We start from the raw sequence: 22,064 nt of genomic DNA on the forward strand, positions 1-22,064 counted from the left end.
AATAGCCTACAGATGTGTCTGTCCCGAGCTCACTGGTGCAGGAAACTGAGGGCCCAGAATATTTTATACAATGTTGCAAGGAGCTTCAGGCTGGACCCAAGTTAATAGTTGAAACAATGTTTCAATTTCGTTGCAGACAGGCCATGTATAGCCAATGTGATTTATTGGATTTTTATCAGGATATTTTCTAATTACAATGTTTTTATTTGTTGGCTTTATAGGCTATTTTTACATTTGGCAATAGAAATTACTTTTTAGGTTCGTATCATTTTCATTTAGATAGAATTTTGATTAACCACATGACAATGATTTTGAGATACGAAGACGTTATTATAAATCAAATGAAACTGTTGCACAAAAACGTGCATATGAAAATCATAACTGGCACGCAGATCGTTGGAAATGGTAAGATAAATTGCCATTCCACATGAGAAAGTTTGCCGATTACTGGCAACTTCAGGAGAGTAACGGCAGAATTTGTGAAAGCCAGTAGAAGCGGGAGGAGGATGGTCGGGACAGGTTAAGTTTTTTTTTCTTCTGGTTATCTTGATCTCTGGCTCCCTTGAGTCATTTGTGTCTTATTTCATCAAACAGTGAGCTTAAAGCATCAGACAAGCTTAATGCATACAATATATACAGTAGCTGATTTTATTAAAACACAGGTTGTTTATATGGAAAAATACATGTTTTTAAATTTGGTCGAAAGAACAGATGACATTCGGTCGACAAATATCTATTTTTTTTGTCAGGGACAGCCCTAACTATGAGTATCTTCTTTATGTAGCTACGCACTATGGAATTCTGAATGTCTCAATTTGATTCATATTGATCATCATGTTGTACTCACAGCCTCTATTTTGTAGGGAAAGTTCAAGTTTGAGAACTCTGCATCCAGTTTCTTGGTATATTGTTCAGATGTTCTCACATAGCTCACTCCAAGGTTTTCAACAGTCTTCAACACTGGAATGACAAAACATGTTCAAAACACCATGCAACGTTAGCTATGTAAATAAAAGGTGACACTGTCAGACAAATGTATCCCGTTAGTGGTAACACTTTACTTGACACCCAGCTTTATAACACATTATGACACAGTCATAACCATGTCATAATATGGTCATAACACTGTCATGACCCATATATTTACACCTGTTGTGACATACTGCATTATATTATGTCTACATAAGTGTCAAAACCCACATTTATTCAAATGTGTTTTTTCCCTGCCAAGAAAGTTTGTTTCTTAAGTCAGTTGTTGTTGTTGTAATGAATTCTTTACTGTCATGTTTATTTTCTCATCATATTTTAAATAACTAGCAGAAAATACACTATGACACTGTCCAGAAGCATTATGACCATCATAATCATATAAGCCAGATAGGCCTATCACGTACATGCCCTTATGTCAGTCAGTCAAAAAGAGGGTGTCTTCTCCTGCTTCTGAAATCTGCTCCTGCATTCATCAGCAACAGAGCATTGGGGTAGGTGCATGTCTGACATCAATTTGTGCACAGTTACAATCATATTTAATATGGTCAATTTCAGAAAATGTTATATAACAAACATACTGTTGACAAGTTGTGGTCTTCTGTAGCTCAATTGGTAGAGCATGGCGCTTGTAACGCCAGGGTAGTGGGTTCGATCCCCGGGACCACCCATACGTAAAAATGTATGCACGCATGACTGTAAGTCGCTTTAGATAAAAGTGTCTGCTAAATGGCATATATTATATTACAAGTTGGCTATGGTGTAATGGAATGTTTGTCTTGTAAGTAGGTGTCATAACCAGCCATAAAATAATTACATGGTAGGTTTTGTGGGTTTTGACAATCTTCTGTAGTTGTCATAACCAGCTATAATAAAAAAAATAATGTTTATATATATAAATAAATATATAACAGGTCTAAATATGTGTGATGACAGTGTTTTGACCATATTACGACAGGTTATGTCAGCTGTTATGACCGTGTCATAACGTGTTATGACGCTGGGTGTCAAGTAAAGTGTTACCCAGTTAGTTCATAACAGTACACGTGTAAACCAGCAGTAACTGAAGCTAGCTAGACAACTTACGTTTCAGCCTTTCCACAGCGAAGGTCTCAAACTCGGAGAGAGAAATATTTTCGATGGGGGGCTGACCATAGAACTGAAGACAATGTCCATACAGCTGCTCAGTCTGAGAGTTGCCAATCAACTTCTTTCTTCTGCTGAAGAACTGCATGGTTCCTGAAGTTGAGGCAAGGCATCTCAAAGATTATGAGTTAACAAAATTACCTTCTTGGCCATTACTGTACTCTCTTTTGGTTAGAAGTATTAGCTAGTTAGTCAAAGAGAACGTCTCTGACAGTTGTCCAAAATAAAAACTATCACACACTGCCTTCATAACATTATTATGGCAAGCTAACGTTAGTTAGCGTTAGTTAACTACCGTGCAACTGGTAACTACGAACAGGTTTTAGGTTTAGATTTCACAAGTTAAACAATACGTAAGTGAATAGCTAAAACGTTCTACAATTCCAACAACTTACCGGTATCTCGCTTCGCTTATTTTATCAAGAGAGCTAGCTTTGCTTCTGTCTATTCTTGTCTTGATTCCCGCCAATTGCCACAGAGCGTTCTAATCTCAGCGCGGGAAAATGACGTAAATGCGAGTCTGTCAGACGTCATTTCCGTTTTTTACCACGTTGACAAATATATTTATTATTAACCCAAGATAATTCATCTGTCTCGTTTAAAGTGGGAGCAAATTAAGCACAGTGGGCAGAACAAGCAAGTAGGTGGGGCAAAGCCAAGCACGAGCTAGCGAGATCCTATTGGCGCGTTGTAGTATATATTTCCATATTTCCGTTAGGGAACGCCTCCTCTGTGAAGTGCGCGTGTGCACAAACATAATTCGACCTTGCACTCCTTATAAACAACGCCATTTTTTTTTACTTTGGCAAAGCGTCAAGTCTATAAAACGTAGTTCACTGTGTTCATAACAGATTGTAGTTTTGGGAACAGACAAATGTATTGAGATAGATGTTTAATCGATGAGACAATTCGCAGGATGTTGGCCCAGTTTCGTCCTCTACCACTACCCTCGACTTTCTAAACGGATGCTTCAGCTTTATATGTGTTACCCCTTCTGTCTGTGACGCCGACTCTGTCTCTCATGACATTCTTCCATCTCTAACCACAGATCTAGGATCAGAACACCCGTCCCGCAAACTCCGAGGTGGATGGAAAAATATAACTAGGAAAACTGACCATTGATCAGTGTATAGCGGGAGTAGCCACACAATCTGTGAAGTAATTTGTAATTTAATCACGACATAACCTGGCCACAAACAGACAAGATCAGCTAGGAGTATGGTATTTTACACGCGTTGTATTTCAGAAACTGACCCAGGGACAGAAGAGAGTTGCAGTGAATGGTGGATCTTCTAGCTACCGGAAACTAAAAGCGTTTATAGCAACCGGACTGCAGTTGTAGGTTGTCACTAGTAACCCAGCCACAAAGTAAAAATGCATGGAAACTAAAATTCGCTTTTTGGTCTTCATTTAAGGTTAGGGTTATGTATAAGGTTAGAAGTGTGGTTAAGGTTAGGGTTAGGTTTAAAATCAGATTTTAGGAAAATCAATTATAGAAAAAGGCGGGGTTTAGCCATAATGACTTTGTGGCTGTGGTAGCTTGCAGTTTGTGGGAGAGCCAAGCAAACAGCTAGCAAGGCAACCAAAATGTCTTGATTTTAAATCGTCGCTTTGTGAAATAGAATTAGACGACTTATTACATCTATGAAAAGCTTTGATATTAATTTCTTTTTTGTGTCAACGTCATTATAGTTTTCGCTAGTTATTGTTGAATGATTTATGACATTGGCAAACGTTAAAGTGCTAAGTGCTAGTAGCAAGCCCAGCTAGGTGCTATTTGTAGCTACGCGGAGGAGACGCGCTACCTAACGTTAGCTGAACGTGGAGGCCGGACAATACATCGTTCTTTAGTTTAGCGAGTTAGCGAGCTAGCTAGCTAAATTAGCGTTTCAAATTATTACAACGATTTACATTGTTACTACGGTACAGTTTTCATTATAACTTGTTATATTTATTTTGGGCCAGGGGAAAAAAACAGCCGTTATTTCTCTTTCATTGCGCAGCAATTCTATTTTGTAGTCCTGTTGCAGCAACTGAGGTATAATAAGAACGGTTGCAGCTGCAAGAGTCGCACAGTCATGTAACTGTAATGCCGGTAAGAAACAATTAGTTTATCACTCAAAATGATACAATTGTTGCCAGTCGTTGTCCCAGATATTGTTTCAGTGTTCCTCATGAGGGAGAATGTGTATCAATCTTTGGACAGCCACCGATCAGAAATAACATTAATACTAGCTAGCTATTAACGTTACTGTGAAATCATCAGCTTGCATGAATCTCACATCTTGTAAATTTATTTCGTGGATTTAAAAAACACTTTTTTTCAAACACTGTTCAGCAAGTCCTAAACCTTTGCAATATGCCCCATCCTCTCTCAGCTCACTGCATGCAGAATTCCCTGGTGATGATGTCTAGCTACAGTTCCTACGCCAGATATGTGATAACTATGTTTGCTTTACTGGGCGTTACAGGTACAAAACATGTATTTAATATCTTTCTCAGTTTTTTTTTTTTTTGTAGAACCACCTGTAACTGGACACGGACATTTATAAGATACCTTTTTCCCAGAAGTTGAGAACAAAGACCTTATCGCCAAGAGCAGGTTAGTTGAAAAATCTATGGCAGCGTTTTGTATAATCAAACCTGTAACGCCCAGTAATGGAAACATAGTTATCACATATCTGGCGTACAAACTGTAGCTAGATGTTGTTTAGTGGTGTCATTCTAAAGTGAACCTCATCAGCAGCTGCTGTTGATGTTCAGCAATTTGTCAATTAACTGTCTTCCAATTTACCAATTTAAAGTAGGCCATTGTGACCACCTTAATGGAGTGTTTACGCAAGCACTGTGGATGAATGCCTAGTTACCAGTTTGTCAGGCTAATAACTATGCAGTCTACAGGTAGGCCTAGACATACCAGCATGTTCCTCTAAGACAAATGTCTTATTTTATGCTAAATCTAGCCAGTCAGAGCATATTTGAAGAGTCAATGTAAGGGAATATGTTTTTATACAGTGAAACATCCAGTTCTGGCAAGGTTTGCTGCATCTGCTGAATTTGAGCAGAATTCCTTTAAGTGCATGTCACTTCAACAGAGTTTGCAAAATCGAAGCTGATGTGTCCTTGCATGCAGCTAAGTTACAGCCAGCGCTGTATTCAGTTACTTTTGGTGAGACGTTGCGGGAGAGGCTCTACTTTGTAACTCAATCTGTGGGCATTCCAGTCGCCTAGTAGCCTCATCTACCTAGAATATTCCATGTTTGCCTGTATAAGCTTTGCTTGTTGTGTTCAATTTAGGTTACACAAGGACATGGCTTGGTTAATAGGCATCAAGGTAGTGGTTTCATTGTGGTTGAGACACCAGCCCGTTTACAGTGGGGTTTGGATTTCGGATCATCCACTTTATGAATCGGACTAGCTAAGGATAACAAACAGCTCTGAAAGTTTAAATTCAGGAAAAAGGCCCACCTTGGCTTTGTGTGCCGTGGAACCCTAGACAGATCAACAACACATTCCTTGCATAGTCTGAGGTTAAGTCAAACCCAGTGAACACAATGTTTTGTTTGGACTTAAGGTCACTGATAACGATAGGCCCATAGCACTAGCCTCTAGTATTATTTTACTACAAAGCTAATACTTTGTTTAGGCCAACATGTTGTGATATTGTCGATCACATTACCAGGCAAAGGGTTTGGGCTGTCATGGGTGGAGTCGTGGGGATGTTTGCCTGTTCATATCCAGGAGATCTGGGATTTAGCTAAATTGTCAGTTCCCTCAACACTTTAATCCCTGCCACGTCAGCTACACCCTCTCCTAGCCAGGCCCAGGCAGCCAGCCAGGCCCAGGCAGCTACCTAATGGAAAAGTGTGTGGGAGCAGAAAGACGGAGGCAGTGACTGAGCTAAGTGAAGCTGACTAGCATGTAAGGACGAGGAACCCATCAGCTGACGTTACCTCAGAGGGCTGCAGCCTGAAAATGTATGCACGCACTACTGTAAGTCGCTCTGGATAAGAGCGTCTGCTAAAAGACTAAAATGTAAAATTGATGCACTGGCTAATATTTACACTCAGCTGTAAAACAGCAGACCGGCGGGCCAGCAAGTGATGGTTTTGTGGGAAGACTGAGGAGCAGTGAGGTAGAAAGTGTTCTCCTCATCTAAACAAAGTACATCATATTGCTGAACAAACAGAAGGATGTTTTTATGTGGGCTAGGCTCGTCAGTCAGCGAGAATATAACTTGGATATTCGAGCTGCAGAACGACGCAGGTTTGTGCAGAGAAAATAACAATAAGACCTTAAGTCAGGTTTATCAATATGTAAAACGTAAGTTTGTGTCGTTGTTTCTCTTTCAGGAGGTGTCTAACTGATCCAGTGCCAGCCCCCCTGAAGCAACACCAGACTGCCTGGAAGTGTTAGGAAAGCCCAGCAACATACAGCCATGTTAGAGGAGGACATGGAAGTGGCCATCAAGGTGGTGGTAGTGGGCAATGGTGCGGTGGGGAAGTCCAGCATGATCCAGCGCTACTGCAAGGGCATCTTCACCAAGGACTACAAGAAGACCATTGGTGTGGACTTCCTGGAGAGGCAGATACTGTAAGGAGATTTTCTATTGGCAGTGTGTCATACATAGCCTATGTAAATACACTGAATATACAAAACATTAAGAACACCTGCTCTTTCCTTGACAGACTGACAAGGTGAATCCAAGTGAAAGTTATGATCCCTTATTGTTGTCACATGTTAAATCCACTTCAATCAATGTAGATGAAGGGGAGGAGACAGGTTAAATAAGGATCTTTAGACCTTAAGACAATTGAGACATGGATTGTGTATGTGTGCCATTCAGAGGGTGAATGGGCAAGGCAAAACATTTAAGTGCCTTTGAACAGGGTAGGTGCCAGGCGCACCGGTTTGTGTCAAGAACTGCAACACTGCTGGGTTTTTCACACCAGTTTTCCGTGTATATCAAGAATGGTCCACCACCCAAAGGACATCCAGCCAACTTGACACAACTGTGGGAAGCATTGGAGTCAACAATGGCCAGTATCCCTATGACACGCTTTCAACACCTTGTAGAGTCCGTGAGGCTGTTCTGATGGCAAAAGGGGGGGGTGCAACTCAATAAAGGAAAGTGTTCCCAATGTTTGGTATGCTCAGTGTATACATACGGTACAATACGGCAAGGTTATATTACAATCGCAGCCATGCCTAGAGACCTAGGGGAGCATATTGAAGCTGAAAGGGACCACTGAAGATGCATCAAAATACAAAGTACAACTCTTACATATATGCATACATACAGTACAATCCGACAAGGAGGTATATTACAATAGCAGCCATACCGAGAGATCTAGGGGACCGTACTGAGTCCTAAGTCAGTGGTTTTCAAACCTCTCCTCGCGACCCCCAGACGTTTCACAATTTGGTTGTAGCCCTGAACTAACTCACTTGATTCACTTAGTCAAGGGCTTGATGATAAGTTGGCAAATTGAATCGGCTGTGCTAGCTCTGGAATAGGCCTAGATCAAATACATGGAACGACTGGGGGTCCCCAGGAGAGGTTTGAGAACCTCTGTCCTAAGTGATCATTGAAATCAAAATACACGCATTCTAGCTGCACAGACCATCTCTTAAAATGTTATTTTATAAGAGATCCCTGTCATCCATGTCTAACTGAAACTGTTTTAGGTAACTGTGTTTTGGCTCGAGAAAGACCTTAAGGTTTTGGCCTAACGCAAAAAAATGTGCTTCCGCCTCCCGAGTGGCGCACGGTCTAAGGCACTGCATCACAGTGCTTGAGGCGTCACTACAGACCCGGGTTAGATCCTGGGCTGTGTCTCAGCCGGCCGCGACCGGGAGAGACGGTGCACAATTGGCCCAGCGTCGTCCGGGTTAGGGGAGGGTTTGGCCGGCCGGGATGTCCTTGTCCAATCGCGCTCTAGCAACTCCTGTGGCGGGCCGGGCAAATGCACGCTGGCACGGTCGCCAGTTGTACTGTGTTTCCTCCGACACATTGGTGCTGCTGGCTTCCGGGTTAAGCGAGCAGTGTGTCAAGAAGCAGTGCGGCTTGGCAGGGTCGTGTTTCGGAGGATGCATGGCTCTCGACCTTTGCCTCTCCCGTGTCCGTACGGGAGTTGCAGCGATGGGACAAGACTGTAACTACCAATTTGGATTTCACGAAAAGGGGGTAAAAAATTAATATATAAATTGCTTCCCAAAGCCACTCATTTTCCTTATCGTTCCAGTAAGTATTTTTCCTTATTTTTATGCTTAACAGATGTGAAGCAAACCCATAACTTGCATGTAAAGTGTCAAGCGGTATTTCATTCAGCTGTTTTATGAATAAGGCATGATAATGGCTTTGGTCACAGATAATGGACATGCAGTGCCCAGATGTATAAGGAGGCATAGTTATTCTCAGGAAATGCCAGAGAGAACCCTGAAAACTGTAACTAACTGCATTGAATAATACAGGCAGAATAGCCAGATGAAGGTCCGCTCACTGAAGGCTTAAAGTATTGTTTTTTTATACGGCAATAAAGGTGTGGAGGACATTTGACAGTCAGTACACTATCCCTCTTCTAGTGCAGAACTGTTAAATGAATAGTTTCAGGTATAGAAATGTATACACACAATACAAAGTATTTAAACTCCCTTTTCTGTTCCCTTCCCAGAGTGAATGATGAAGACGTGAGATTGATGTTGTGGGACACCGCAGGGCAGGAAGAGTTTGACGCCATCACCAAGGCCTACTACCGCGGTAAGACTCCTCACTTCCAGGGAAGGACATGATACTCCTCCACTGGGTCTGTCAGACAACCTCTCATGTTTCAGGTCATTTTTCAGAATGGATTTAGCTGTCGAACTGCACCAAGACCTGACAGGGAACGATCCAACTAACATTATGTCCATATTTTATTTCTGTTAAAACAAAACACAAGAAATACAAACTGGTGTGTATGGAAATTGAACAATATAAATAATACATAAAAAAATAAAATAATACTAATCAGTTATTTGATTCGAAAGCTTCTTCTTATGTACCACAACATACAGTGGGGAGAACAAGTATTTGATACACTGCCGATTTTGCAGGTTTTCCTACTTACAAAGCATGTAGAGGTCTGTAATTTTTATCATAGGTACACTTCAACTGTGAGAGACGGAATCTAAAACAAAAATCCAGAAAATCACATTGTATGATTTTTAAGTAATTAATTTGCATTTTATTGCATGACATAAGTATTTGATACATCAGAAAAACAGAACTTAATATTTGGTACAGAAACCTTTGTTTGCAATTACAGAGATCATACGTTTCCTGTAGGTCTTGACCAGGTTTGCACACACTGCAGCAGGGATTTTGGCCCACTCCTCCATACAGACCTTCTCCAGATCCTTCAGGTTTCGGGGGCTGTCGCTGGGCAATACGGACTTTCAGCTCCCCTCCAAAGATTTTCTATTGGGTTCAGGTCTGGAGACTGGCTAGGCCACTCCAGGACCTTGAGATGCTTCTACGGAGCCACTCCTTAGTTGCCCTGGCTGTGTGTTTCGGTTCGTTGTCATGCTGGAAGACCCAGCCACGACCCATCTTCAATGCTCTTACTGAGGGAAGGAGGTTGTTGGCCAAGATCTCGCGATACATGGCCCCATCCATCCTCCCCTCAATACGGTGCAGTCGTCCTGTCCCCTTTGCAGAAAAGCATCCCCAAAGAATGATGTTTCCACCTCCATGCTTCACGGTTGGGATGGTGTTCTTGGGGTTGTACTCATCCTTCTTCTTCCTCCAAACACGGCGAGTGGAGTTTAGACCAAAAAGCTCTATTTTTGTCTCATCAGACCACATGACCTTCTCCCATTCCTCCTCTGGATCATCCAGATGGTCATTGGCAAACTTCAGATGGGCCTGGACATGCGCTGGCTTGAGCAGGGGGACCTTGCGTGCGCTGCAGGATTTTAATCCATGACGGCGTAGTGTGTTACTATTGGTTTTCTTTGAGACAGTGGTCCCAGCTCTCTTCAGGTCATTGACTAGGTCCTGCCGTGTAGTTCTGGGCTGATCCCTCACCTTCCTCATGATCATTGATGCCCCACGAGGTGAGATCTTGCATGGAGCCCCAGACCGAGGGTGATTGACCGTCATCTTGAACTTCTTCCATTTTCTAATAATTGCGCCAACAGTTGTTGCCTTCTCACCAAGCTGCTTGCCTATTGTCCTGTAGCCCATCCCAGCCTTGTGCAGGTCTACAATTTTATCCCTGATGTCCTTACACAGCTCTCTGGTCTTGGCCATTGTGGAGAGGTTGGAGTCTGTTTGATTGAATGTGTGGACAGGTGTCTTTTTATACAGGTAACGAGTTCAAACAGGTGCAGTTAATACAGGTAATGAGTGGAGAACAGGAGGTGACTGACAGGTCTCTGAGAGCCGGAATTCTTACTGGTTGGTAGGTAATCAAATACTTATGTCATGCAATAAAATGCAAATGAATTACTTAAAAATCATACAATGTGATTTTCTGTTTTTTTGTTTTAGATTCTGTCTCTCACAGTTGAAGTGTACCTATGATAAAAATTACAGACCTCTACATGCTTTGTAAGTAGGAAAACCTGCAAAATCGGCAGTGTATCAAATACTTGTTCTCCCCACTGTAACTGTGTGAAGATCCAGCATTTCTTAGCATTGTGGTGACAGCTGCTCTTTGTATGTGTTTCAGGTGCCCAGGCGTGTGTACTGGTCTTCTCCACCACCGACAGGGAGTCGTTTGAGGCGATCAGCAGCTGGTGGGAGAAGGTGGAGATAGAGGTGGGAGACATCCCCACTGTCCTGGTGCAGAACAAGATAGACCTTCTGGATGACACGATGATCAAAAAGTAACACTTCCTGTGACCCATTTCCCTTCTTGAACTTGGCCTGTTGTATAAGATGCATGGCTTGTAGAACGTACGTCTTCATTAGATATTCTGATATTTCAAGCATGGCAGAATTGATCAGTAATCATGATCTTTTTCTCCTGGTACTATAGCGAGGAGGCAGAAGGTCTGGCCAAGAAGCTCAAGTTGAGGTTTTACCGAACCTCCGTAAAGGAGGACCTCAATGTCAATGAGGGTGAGATGCAGAAAATGTGTACAACTGACCAGTTAAAATAACTTATGTTAGGAAGGATGCAATGGGAATCACCCCAAATTTAAATTTCTACCATTTCTTCTTTTCAGTTTTCAAATACCTAGCAGATAAGTATCTGCAGCGACTCAAGCGGCAAACAGCAGAGGAACCTGAGGCAGTGCATACAGCAGGCAATAAAATTGGTAAGCATCCTGATAACCACGCCAGGTAGTCCAAACCTCTGGGACTGATTTGTACAATGCCACAGAGGGATTTGTCTAGTACTGCTAGTTCTGCAATGACAGTTAGCATTTTGGATCTGTTTTTTCCACCAACAACATTAAACCCTTACACTCTTGGAAATTGTACATGAACATGCCCACATTGAAATGCTTCTTACCAAGAAAATAATAAAATATGAGACACATTATGCATAACATTTACATTTTATCTTTACTATACATTTGTCAATTACATTCAGTAACATGAAAACATTCATGTAAAATGTAGAGTTCATACAACATAAGACCAAAAAAGGGTATTGAGTAAGAAGTCTGTCTCCGGGCTCTCTTTTAACAAAATGTACAGTGCCTTCGGAAAGTATTCAGACCCCTTGACTTGTTCCACATTTTGTTACGTTACAGCCTTATTCTAAAATGGATTAAATAAAACATTTTCCTCAGCAATCTACACACAATACCCCATAATGACAAAGCGAAAACAGGTTTTTAGAATTTTTTTGCAAATGTATTAAAAACAGATACCTTATTTACATAAGTATTCAGACTATTTGCTATGAGACTCGAAATTGAGCTCAGGTGCATCCTGTTTCCATTGATCATCCTTGAGATGTTTCTACAACTTGATTGGAGTCCACCTGTGGTAAATTCAATTGATTGGACATGATTTGGAAAGGCACACACCTGTCTATGTAACGTCCCACAGTTGACAGTGCATGTCAGAGCAAAAACCAAGCCATGCGGTTGAAGGAATTGTCCGTAGAGCTCCGAGACAGGATTGTGTCGAGTCACAGGTCTGGAGAAGGGTACCAAAAAATTTCTGCAGCATTGAAGGTCCTCAAGAACACTGTGGCCTCCATCATTCTTAAATGGAAGAAGTTTGGAACCACCAAGACTCTTCCTAGAGCTGGCCGCCCTGCCAAACTGAGCAATCAAGGAAGAAGGGCCTTGGTCAGGGAGGTGAACAAGAACCCGATGGTCACTCTGACAGTGCTCTAGAGTTCCTCTGTGGAGATGGGAGAACCTTCCAGAAGGGCAACCATCTCTGCAGCACTCCACCAATCAGGCCTTTATGGTAGAGTGGCCAGATAGAAGCAAATCCTCAGTAAAAGCCACATGACAGCCCAAAAGACTCTGACCATGATAAACAAGATTCTCTGGTCTGATGAAACCAAGATTGAACTCTTTGGCCTGAATGCTAAGTGTCAGGTCTGGAGGAAACCTGACTCCATCCCTACAGTGAAGCATGGTGGTGGCAGCATCATGCTGTGGGGATGTTTTTCAGCGGCAGGGACTGGGAGACTAGTCAGGATTGAGGGAAAGATTAAAGGAGCAAAGTACAGAGCGATCCTTGATGAAAACCTGCTCAGGACCTCAGACTGGGGCGACGGTTCACCTTCCAACAGGACAACGACCCTAAGCACACAGCCAAGACAACGCAGGAGTGGCTTCGGGACAAGTCTCTGAATGTCCTTGAGTGGCCCATCCAGAGTCCGGACTTGAACCCGATCGAACATCTCTGGAGAGACCTGAAAATAGCTGTGCAGCAATGCTCCCCATCCAACCTGACAGAGCTTGAGAGGATCTGCAAAGAAGAATGGGAGAAACTCCCCAAATCCGCTATGCAATCCGGTTTCCGAGCTGGTCATGGGTGCACTTCAGCCACGCTCAAGGTCCTAAACGATATTATAACCGCGATCGATAATAGACAGTACTGTGCAGCCGTTTTCATTGACCTGGCCAAGGCTTTCGACTCTGTCAACCACCGCATTCTTATTGGCAGACTAAATAGCCTTGGTTTCTCAAATGACTGCCTCGCCTGGTTCACCAACTACTTCTCTGATAGAGTTCAATGTGTCAAATCGGAGGGCCTGTTGTCTGGACCTATGGCAGTCTCTATGGGGGTGCCACAGGGTTCAATTCTTGGGCCGACTCTTTTCTCTGTGTATATCAATGACGTCGCTCTTGCTGCTGGTGACTCTCAGATCCACCTCTACGCAGACGACACCATTTTGTATACATCTGGCCCTTCATTGGACACTGTGTTAACAAACCTCCAAACGAGCTTCAATGCCATACAACACTCCTTCAGTAGCCTCCAACTGCTCTTAAACACTAGTAAAACTAAATGCATGCTCTTCAACCGAACGCTGCTTGCACCCGCCCACCCGACTAGAATCACTACTCTCGACGGGTCTGACCTAGAGTATGTGGACAACTACAAATACCTAGTTGTCTGGTTAGACTGTAAACTCTCCTTCCAGACTCACATTAAGAATCTCCAATCCAAAGTTAAATCTAGAATCGGTTTCCTATTTCGCAACAAAGCCTCCTTCACTCATGCTGCCAAACATGCCCTCGTAAAACTGACTATCCTACCGATCCTTGACTTCGGCGATGTCATTTACAAAATAGCCTCCAACACTCTACTCAGCAAATTGGATGTAGTCTATCACAGTGCCATCCGTTTTGTCTCCAAAGCCCCATATACTACCCACCACTGTGACCTGTACGCTCTTGTTGGCTGGTCCTCACTACATATTCGTCGCCAAACCCACTGGCTCCAGGCCATCTATAAATCACTGCTAGGCAAATCCCCGCCTTATCTTAGCTCATTGGTCACCATAGCAACACCCACCCGTAGTATGCGCTCCAGCAGGTATATCTCACTGGTCATCCCCAAAGCCAACACCTCCTTTGGCCGCCATTCCTTCCAGTTCTCTGCTGCCAATGACTGGAACGAATTTCAAAAATCTCTGAAGCTGGAGACACTTATCTCCCTCACTAACTTTAAGCATCAGTTGTCAGAGCACCTTACCGATCACTGCACCTGTACACAGCCCATCTGAAATTAGCCCGCCCAACTACCTCATCCCTATATTGTTATTTATTTTGCTCATTTGTACCCCAGTATCTCTATTTGCACATCATCTCTTGCACATCTATCATTCCAGTGTTAATACTAATTGTAATTATTTTTCACTATGGCCTATTTATTGCCTTACCTCCATAACTTGCTACATTTGCACACACTGTATATATATTTTCTGTTGTATTTTTGAGTTTATGTTTTGCTTTACCCCATATGTAACTCTTGTTGTTTTTATCGCACTGCTTTGCTTTATCTTGGCCAGGTCGCAGTTGTAAATGAGAACTTGTTCTCAACTGGCTTACCTGGTTAAATAAAGGTGAAATAAAATAAAATAAAAATACAGGTGTGCCAAGGTTGTAGCGTCATACCCAAGAAGACTCGAGGCTGTATTCCCCGCCAAAGGCGCTTCAGCAAAGGACTGAGTAAAGGGTCTGAATACTAATGTAAAGGTGATATTTTAATTTATTTATACATTCGTAAACATTTCTAAAAACATGTTTTTGCTTTGTAATTATGGGGTGTTGTGTGTAGGTTGGGGGGGCAATTTTATAAATTTTAGAATAAGGCTGTAACGTAACAAAATGTGGAAAAAGTCAAGGAGTCTGAATACTTTCCGAATGCACTGTACCTAATGGTAAATCTTAGCACAGCCACATGGTGCTTTCTAGTTGTGGGTTCGAGTTGTGGGTATTTTCACAGCGGGAATCGTGCGCAATAGCTGGCGGTGGCGCAAAAGGGCTGGGTTTTGATTAATAAATAAGTTGTAGGTGTGGCGAGGGCTTGACCACTCACTTGGGCAATGAACGTTGTCCATGGCTTAATACTGCATGCGGTTGTGTAGGCTATTGACGGTATTTGCGTAATCATCAACTCCAATTCGGCTGGAGGGCACAGAATATTCTCACAGTAGAATGCATCCAGTTTTGCTAAATATGTTTGGCGTTTTTGCAGTCCACATCGTTCTAGTTGGCTTTAACATGTAGGCCTAAAGGTCTTTTACGCATTACATTCGCACTTGTCCTGAAAAAATTATATTAGGCTCCTATAAATTGTATTGTATGTGCGAGGCACATTCTCAATAAGCAAGATACATTCACAATTGATATGGCATTTATAGGACTGAATAATTGAAATAAGTTTGGAAGAGCTTTTACTGACGCAAGCCCATTTTAAGTTTTTGTTTGGAGCACACACCTGCGTTCTCAACATCGGTCCAATTACAAATCGGGATTGCGGTGTATTATTTGAAAGCTTATTCTATTGCCAACATGACTAGCTAAATTATAAAATACGGTGTTGCAGTATTTTATTAAAACTCAACTTTGGTATTTACATTTTAGTCATTTAGAAGACGCTCTTATCCAGAGCGACTTACAGTTAGTGAGTGCATACATTTTCTTCATACTGGTCCCCCGTGGGAATCGAACCCACAACCCTGGCGTTTCAAGCGCCTTGCTCTACCAACTGAGCTACACGGGACCAGTGGTATGCACTGAATGTAGTCATAAGTGCATTCAGGTGAGTTTACCGTGGCTAATTTTATTCACAATATGGTGAACATATGCTCATAGTGTTCAGAACAACTCAAAGTAAACTTTGATACTGTATCACTATTTCTAAAACAAGCCATATAAAGTTGGTTGCAATTTCAATTTAATCCTCCAGAAACGACAGAACAAATAATGCAACAAATATTGTGGTTAAACTCAAATATACTAATTAATAAAAAAAACAATTTTTTGACAATGTTTAAAAAAGGTATAATCTTCGTAAATTATATTATTGGTAGGACTGGTGGAGTTATGTCGCACATGCAGCTAACAAAAACATATGGAAATGTCTGCTCTACCCAAAATTACAACCAAATAATTGCAGCATTACTGCAAAAATGGAAAAGGAAAGTGGAAGGGGGGAAAAGTAAGGAACTTGTCTGTCGGCCTTGCATTAAAGAATATAATTGGTTAAAGAAAATTGTGATAAATAAAAAAAGTATACCAGTTTCATTTAAGGACCAAAGGATTGACAGCCGTCCCATATAGATTGCAAAATAGTTGGGAAGAGATTTTTGATGTACCGATTCCATGGCATAGTGTTTATGAATTGATACGCAAGATAAAATAAAAAATTAATTGATACGCAAAACGACGCCGGATTCAAAACTTATAATTCTTCAATTTAAATTATTATATTGGTAGCAAGAATTGTATATAATGTCATTTATATGGGGGATACAATCTTCCCAGCTCTGCAGATTTTGCTGCGAAGAGACAGAATCATTAGATCGTTTGTTTTGGTACTGTCCATCTGTAGCTTGTTTTTGGACACAGGTCCAGGAATGGCTAAAGGATTGCAATATTTACCTGGAGCTAACCCTGCAGATAGCACTACTGGGTGATCTGAGAAGTCATAGTCAATTGATCAATAATATAATAATACTTTTAGCAAAAATGTTTATTTTCAATTTACAATCTGTAGAAACAATGAGAATAGAAATGTTCAGAACTTTTGTAAAACATCACAGTACAGTTGAAAAATATATGGGAAATAGAAATCCAATATGGATGGTGTTAAGAAAAAGATGGGAGGTGTTGAATGGAGCTGAAGGATGGGACTAATAACAACAACTAATAACAACAAGATAACTAATGTAAAGCATACTGTGTCCATAATAAGTATGTAGGTTATAGGTTGAGAGCTTTTGTGAAAGAGCACAGTTAGAAAAATATGGCATATAGAAGCAAACCAGATGGTCATCATGAAAATGATCGGAGGAAGTTCAGGAGTAAAAACAAACAAAATATAATTTATTGTAGAATTTGACTGTGTCCATAAAATGTATATAGTATGTATGGGCTGGAAGTAGAGGCGTAAGTGTTGTTGTTCACTAGTTTATTCCAATTGGGGAAGGGGTGGTGGGGTTGGAAAGTAATGAAGGGAAATATAATTTAAAAAAGGATGTGTGTGTGTATATATATATATATACACTTGTTCTCCCCACTGTGTGTGTGTATTTGATACACTGCCAATTTTGCAGGTTTTCCTAGTTACAAAGCATGTAGAGGTCTGTAATTTTTATCATAGGTACACTTCAACAGTGAGAGACGGAATCTAAAACAAAAATCCAGAAAGTCACATTGTATGATTTCTAAGTAATTAATTTGCATTTTATTGCATGACATAAGTATTTGATCACCTACCAACCAGTAAGAATTCCGGCTCTCACAGACCTGTTCGTTTTTCTTTAAGAAGCCCTCCTGTTCTCCACTCATTACCTGTATTAACTGCACCTGTTTGACCTCGTTACCTGTATAAAAGACACCTGTCCACACACTCAATCAAACAGACTCCAACCTCTCCACAATGGCCAAGACCAGAGAGCTGTGTAAGGACATCAGGGATAAAAATGTAGCCCTGCACAAGGCTGGGATGGCCTACAGGACAATAGGCAAGCAGCTTGGTGAGAAGGCAACAACTGTTGGCGCAATTATTAGAAAATGGAAGAAGTTCAAGATGACGGTCAATCACCCTCGGTCTGGGGCTCCATGCAAGATCTCACCTCGTGGGGCATCAATGATCATGAGGAAAGTGAGGGATCAGCCCAGAACTACACGGCAGGACCTGGTCAATGACCTGAAGAGAGCTGGGATCACAGTCTCAAAGAAAACTATTAGTAACACACTACGCTGTCATGATTAAAATCCTGCAGCGCACGCAAGGTCTCCCTGCTCAAGCCAGCGCATGTCCAGGCCCGTCTGAAGTTTGCCAATGACCATCTGGATGATCCAGAGGAGGAATGGGAGAAGGTCATGTGGTCTGATGAGACAAAAATAGAGCTTTTTGGTCTAAACTCCACTCGCCGTGTTTGGAGGAAGAAGAAGGATGAGTACAACCCCAAGAACACCATCCCAACCGTGAAGCATGGAGGTGGAAACATCATTATTTGGGGATGCTTTTCTGCAAAGGGGACAGGACGACTGCACCGTATTGAGGGGAGGATGGATGGGGCCATGTATCGCGAGATCTTGGCCAACAACCTCCTTCCCTCAGTAAGAGCATTGAAGATGGGTCGTGGCTGGGTCTTCCAGCATGACAACGACCCGAAACACACAGCCAGGGCAACTAAGGAGTGGCTCCGTAAGAAGCATCTCAAGGTCCTGGAGTGGCCTAGCCAGTCTCCAGACCTGAACCCAATAGAAAATCTTTGGAGGGAGCTGAAAGTCCGTATTGCCCAGCGACAGCCTCGAAACCTGAAGGATCTGGAGAAGGTCTGTATGGAGGAGTGGGCCAAAATCCCTGCTGCAGTGTGTGCAAACCTGGTGAAGACCTACAGGAAACGTATGATCTCTGTAATTGCAAACAAAGGTTTATGTACCAAATATTAAGTTCTGTTTTTCTGATGTATCAAATACTTATGTCATGCAATAAAATGCAAGTTAATTACTTAAAAATCATACAATGTGATTTTCTGGATTTTTGTTTTAGATTCCGTCTCTCACAGTTGAAGTGTACCTATGATAAAAATTACAGACCTCTACATGCTTTGTAAGTAGGAAAACCTGCAAAATCAGCAGTGTATCAAATACTTGTTCTCCCCACTGTATATGCGAGAGAAAAAACATGGGGGATTGGAAGTGATGCAGACAATTACGTTGATGGAAGTTACAATCTATCTGAAATATTAAAGCTGATCTACCCCCTAAAACATTTTTTAAAAAATAACTTTCATACTGTAAATTGCATGAGTTTTGTTGTATAGGGATGTGAACTACAGATTTGGACTAATGAATGACATCACAGCGGTATTTATTATAATTCTCAACTTATCTTTCAGAACACGCGCATAGACATACAAGGGCTATTTCATATGCGTGCTCTTAGGATATTCTTAGTAGCTTTTGCGTGTCAGAAATGAGTATTTTTTAAAAGTTGTATCACTTAATTAACACATCTCTACCCTAACAGGCGTTTTCAACACCACAAGTAGTAACCTATCTAGTCAGAACTCCAGCAATGGCTGCGAAGTCATCAGCTTGCGGCCTAACAAACAGAGGACCAAGAAGAGCAAAAACCTCTTCGGTAGCTGCAGTCTTCTTTAGAATCAATCCATTCCCTGCAATACTGTAAGTTTTGACTGCCATATGTGAGGGAAAGAGTCTCAATTGATGAATGGTTGTGTATTATAGGGGTACATTCTTTCACAGACCAAAGTCTGCATAGGATATGGTATGTTATATCAAGTTTGAGCTCAACCTAGATCTAATCTGCACCTGCACATTTTGCCTATCATGACTTTGAGCATCTTTACAGATCCAGTCCAGCCTTTGATTCTCATAGATAGATATGAGATATAAAGCACCAGAATGGCGACAGTAACAATAGTCCTCCTGGTGGCTGCAATGGATACGAAAACCTAACACAGACGCTATGTTGTAGCATGAATGGAATGCTTGAAGCATATCTTTTGGGAAATTGTAGTTGGGCATTGCAGGGTTTTCCCATTTACACCCTTCAACATGTTGTAGGGAAGGGTTCCATTCTAGTTCACTAACAAGACATATTTGTATGTTCATATGTGACTTTTGCAGCTTACCATTTGTGCATTTGACTGTTCATCTGTGCAATATGTTTGTATTGTAAGAGATATACAGATTATTTGGTACCATCTTTTTCTAAAATATTAATGGAATATGGTTGAATATATGCTGTATATCATGGATAAAGACTTGGACATAATTGTTTATTGTTTTCTGAAAGGTATTTTTATATGAATTTTAAGTGTTTAACCAATGTTGGCAGACAATGCGTTGCCTAAAACCTAACATAGTGCCAAATAGTTTCTAAACATTTTATTGTTGTAAGAAATGTACATATTTTAAAGTGGAAGGTAGGCGTGATTGGTAGTTGTATGAGAATATTGAATTACAACAAAGACTAATAGAATGTGCTCTTATATTACCAAAACAATTTGAAATTCACACAATAGGCCCTCTACTTCAGTCACAAAATTATCAAATGTACTAATCTTATAGAATGGATGAGCCAGTGAAGAGGGTTTTGTTACACAGAACATACCAATCAATATATCCCTCTTTATCTGGTTAGCACACACAGGTGTTTCATGTGATACTAGAAATCACAATTGTTTACATGTTACATATTGCTGCATTTAAATCATATCTGTGCTATATTTGTTTCTACTGTGGTACAATTGTAACATCTTTAATGTGCTCATATTTGTGAGTCTAAGATGTATATTTGTTACATTTATACTGAACAAAAATATAAATGCAACATGCAATAATTTCAATGATTCTGAGTTACAGTTCATATAAGAAAATCAGTCAATTGAAATAAAGTAATTAGGCCCTAATCTATGGATGTCACATGACTGGGCAGGGATGCAGCCATGGGTGGGCACAGGACCACCCACTGGGGAGCCAGGCCCAGCCAATCAGAATTCGTTTTTCCCCACCACATGTCTTTATTACAGACAGAAATACTCCTCAGTTTCATCAGCTGTCTGGGTGGCTGGTCTCCGACAATCCCCCAGGTGAAGAAGCTGGATGTGGAGTTCCTGGGCGGGCGTGGTTACACATGGTCTGCGATTGTGAGGCCAGTTGGACGTACTGCTAAATTCTCTAAAGTGACATTGGAGGCGACTTATGGTAGAGAAATGAACATTAAATTCTCTGGCAACAGCTCTCGTGGACATTCCTGCAGTCAGCATGCCCATTGCACGCTCCCTCAAAACTTAAGACATCTGTGGCATTGTGTTGTGATAAAACTGCACATTTTAGTGGCCTTTTATTGTCCTCAGCACAAGGTGCACCTGTGTAATGATCATGTTGTTTAATGAGCTTCTTGATATGCCACACCAGTCAGGTGCATGGATTATCTTGGTAAAGGAGAAATGTTCACTAACAGGGATGTAAACAAATTTGTGCGCACAATTTGAAAGAAATAAGCTTTTTGTGCATATGGAACATTTCCAGGATGTTTTATTTCAGCTTATGAAACATGGGACCAACACTTTACATGTTGTGTTTATATTTTTGTTCAGTATACAGTACCAGTCAAAAGTTTGGACACACTTTTGTAGGTTTGTCCAAACTTTTGACTGGGACTGTGTATTTGTTAGTTTCAGGAGAAAGTAACACTACATTATTGTTTACTAAAGAAATGTCACATTTTATGTGTGAGTGAAAACAGATCTCATAATTAATGGCCTCTTGTTTGAATGTTCTTAACATTATGAACAGAACTACAGGATAGCTTTGTAATGGCTTAGTTTTCTCGCCTAGTCATCATGCTTGGATAGTGTTCTGTACTGTTTCCACTCTGACCGCTATGTTGCCTTTTGAGGCAAGACTAGTATTCCTGTTCTAATTTCACTCTAGGACAGAAAGGAAAGTCTCATTATTCTTTATACTGTGCTCGTCATTATAACTTCCAGTTACCCGTTAATACTATTCACAAATCAAAATGGCACCATGGTTATAAGGACATTCTACTGTATATTGAAAAGGTACTCTAATATTTAGCCTGTGTTTTGGTATCAGTAAATGTTGTATGAAAATTTGCATGCTTGCCTTGTTTGGTTTTTCCAAGTGAATGAATATGGAACCACAGTTAATGCCACAAAGCCTTGTCCATGTATGTTTACATTCTCATTCATTGTGTATCTTAAACATAGTTTTGTTTAACTAGTTTGTTTTAA

At 41.2% G+C, this 22,064-nt stretch overlaps 2 protein-coding genes and 1 non-coding gene across 6 annotated transcripts in view; 1 reads left to right on the forward strand and 2 right to left on the reverse strand.

Annotated features, from left to right (window-relative positions):
* The window catches only part of prim2 (DNA primase subunit 2), a 90,473-nt gene extending 87,818 nt beyond the window's left edge, over positions 1-2,655 (reverse strand). The window contains exons 1-3 of one of the 2 annotated variants that reach the window (XM_041887783.2): positions 2,529-2,655; positions 2,074-2,246; positions 848-960 (exon numbers count right to left, since the gene is read on the reverse strand). In XM_041887783.2, coding sequence (XP_041743717.2) covers positions 848-960; positions 2,074-2,221 — 261 coding nt within the window. In that variant the 5' untranslated portion in view covers positions 2,222-2,246; positions 2,529-2,655. The remainder of the gene's footprint in view (positions 1-847; positions 961-2,073; positions 2,247-2,528) is intronic. The other variant, XM_041887774.2, reaches the window with a different exon arrangement.
* Positions 2,656-2,966: 311 nt separating this feature from the next.
* Positions 2,967-20,683, forward strand: LOC121575023 (ras-related protein Rab-23). Of its 3 annotated transcripts, XM_041887794.2 has the most exons (8): positions 2,967-4,228; positions 4,654-4,735; positions 6,486-6,726; positions 8,808-8,893; positions 10,848-11,004; positions 11,157-11,239; positions 11,347-11,439; positions 19,310-20,683. In XM_041887794.2, exons 3-8 carry the CDS (start codon positions 6,572-6,574, stop codon positions 19,441-19,443), a joined length of 708 nt encoding a protein of 235 aa, XP_041743728.1. In that variant the 5' UTR covers positions 2,967-4,228; positions 4,654-4,735; positions 6,486-6,571; the 3' UTR covers positions 19,444-20,683. The 3 variants fall into 3 exon arrangements, with proteins under 3 accessions (XP_041743728.1, XP_041743732.1, XP_041743742.1); XM_041887798.2 differs by lacking the exon at positions 4,654-4,735; XM_041887808.2 differs by lacking the exons at positions 2,967-4,228; positions 4,654-4,735 and adding an exon at positions 5,499-6,126.
* trnas-uga lies at positions 15,753-15,828 on the reverse strand. The gene has a single exon. It is a non-coding gene; the product is annotated as a tRNA-Ser (tRNA).
* Positions 20,684-22,064: the final 1,381 nt, after the last annotated feature.

This window comes from Coregonus clupeaformis, chromosome 1 (assembly GCF_020615455.1).
Source record: "Coregonus clupeaformis isolate EN_2021a chromosome 1, ASM2061545v1, whole genome shotgun sequence".
Classification (NCBI taxonomy): Eukaryota; Metazoa; Chordata; class Actinopteri; order Salmoniformes; family Salmonidae; genus Coregonus; species Coregonus clupeaformis.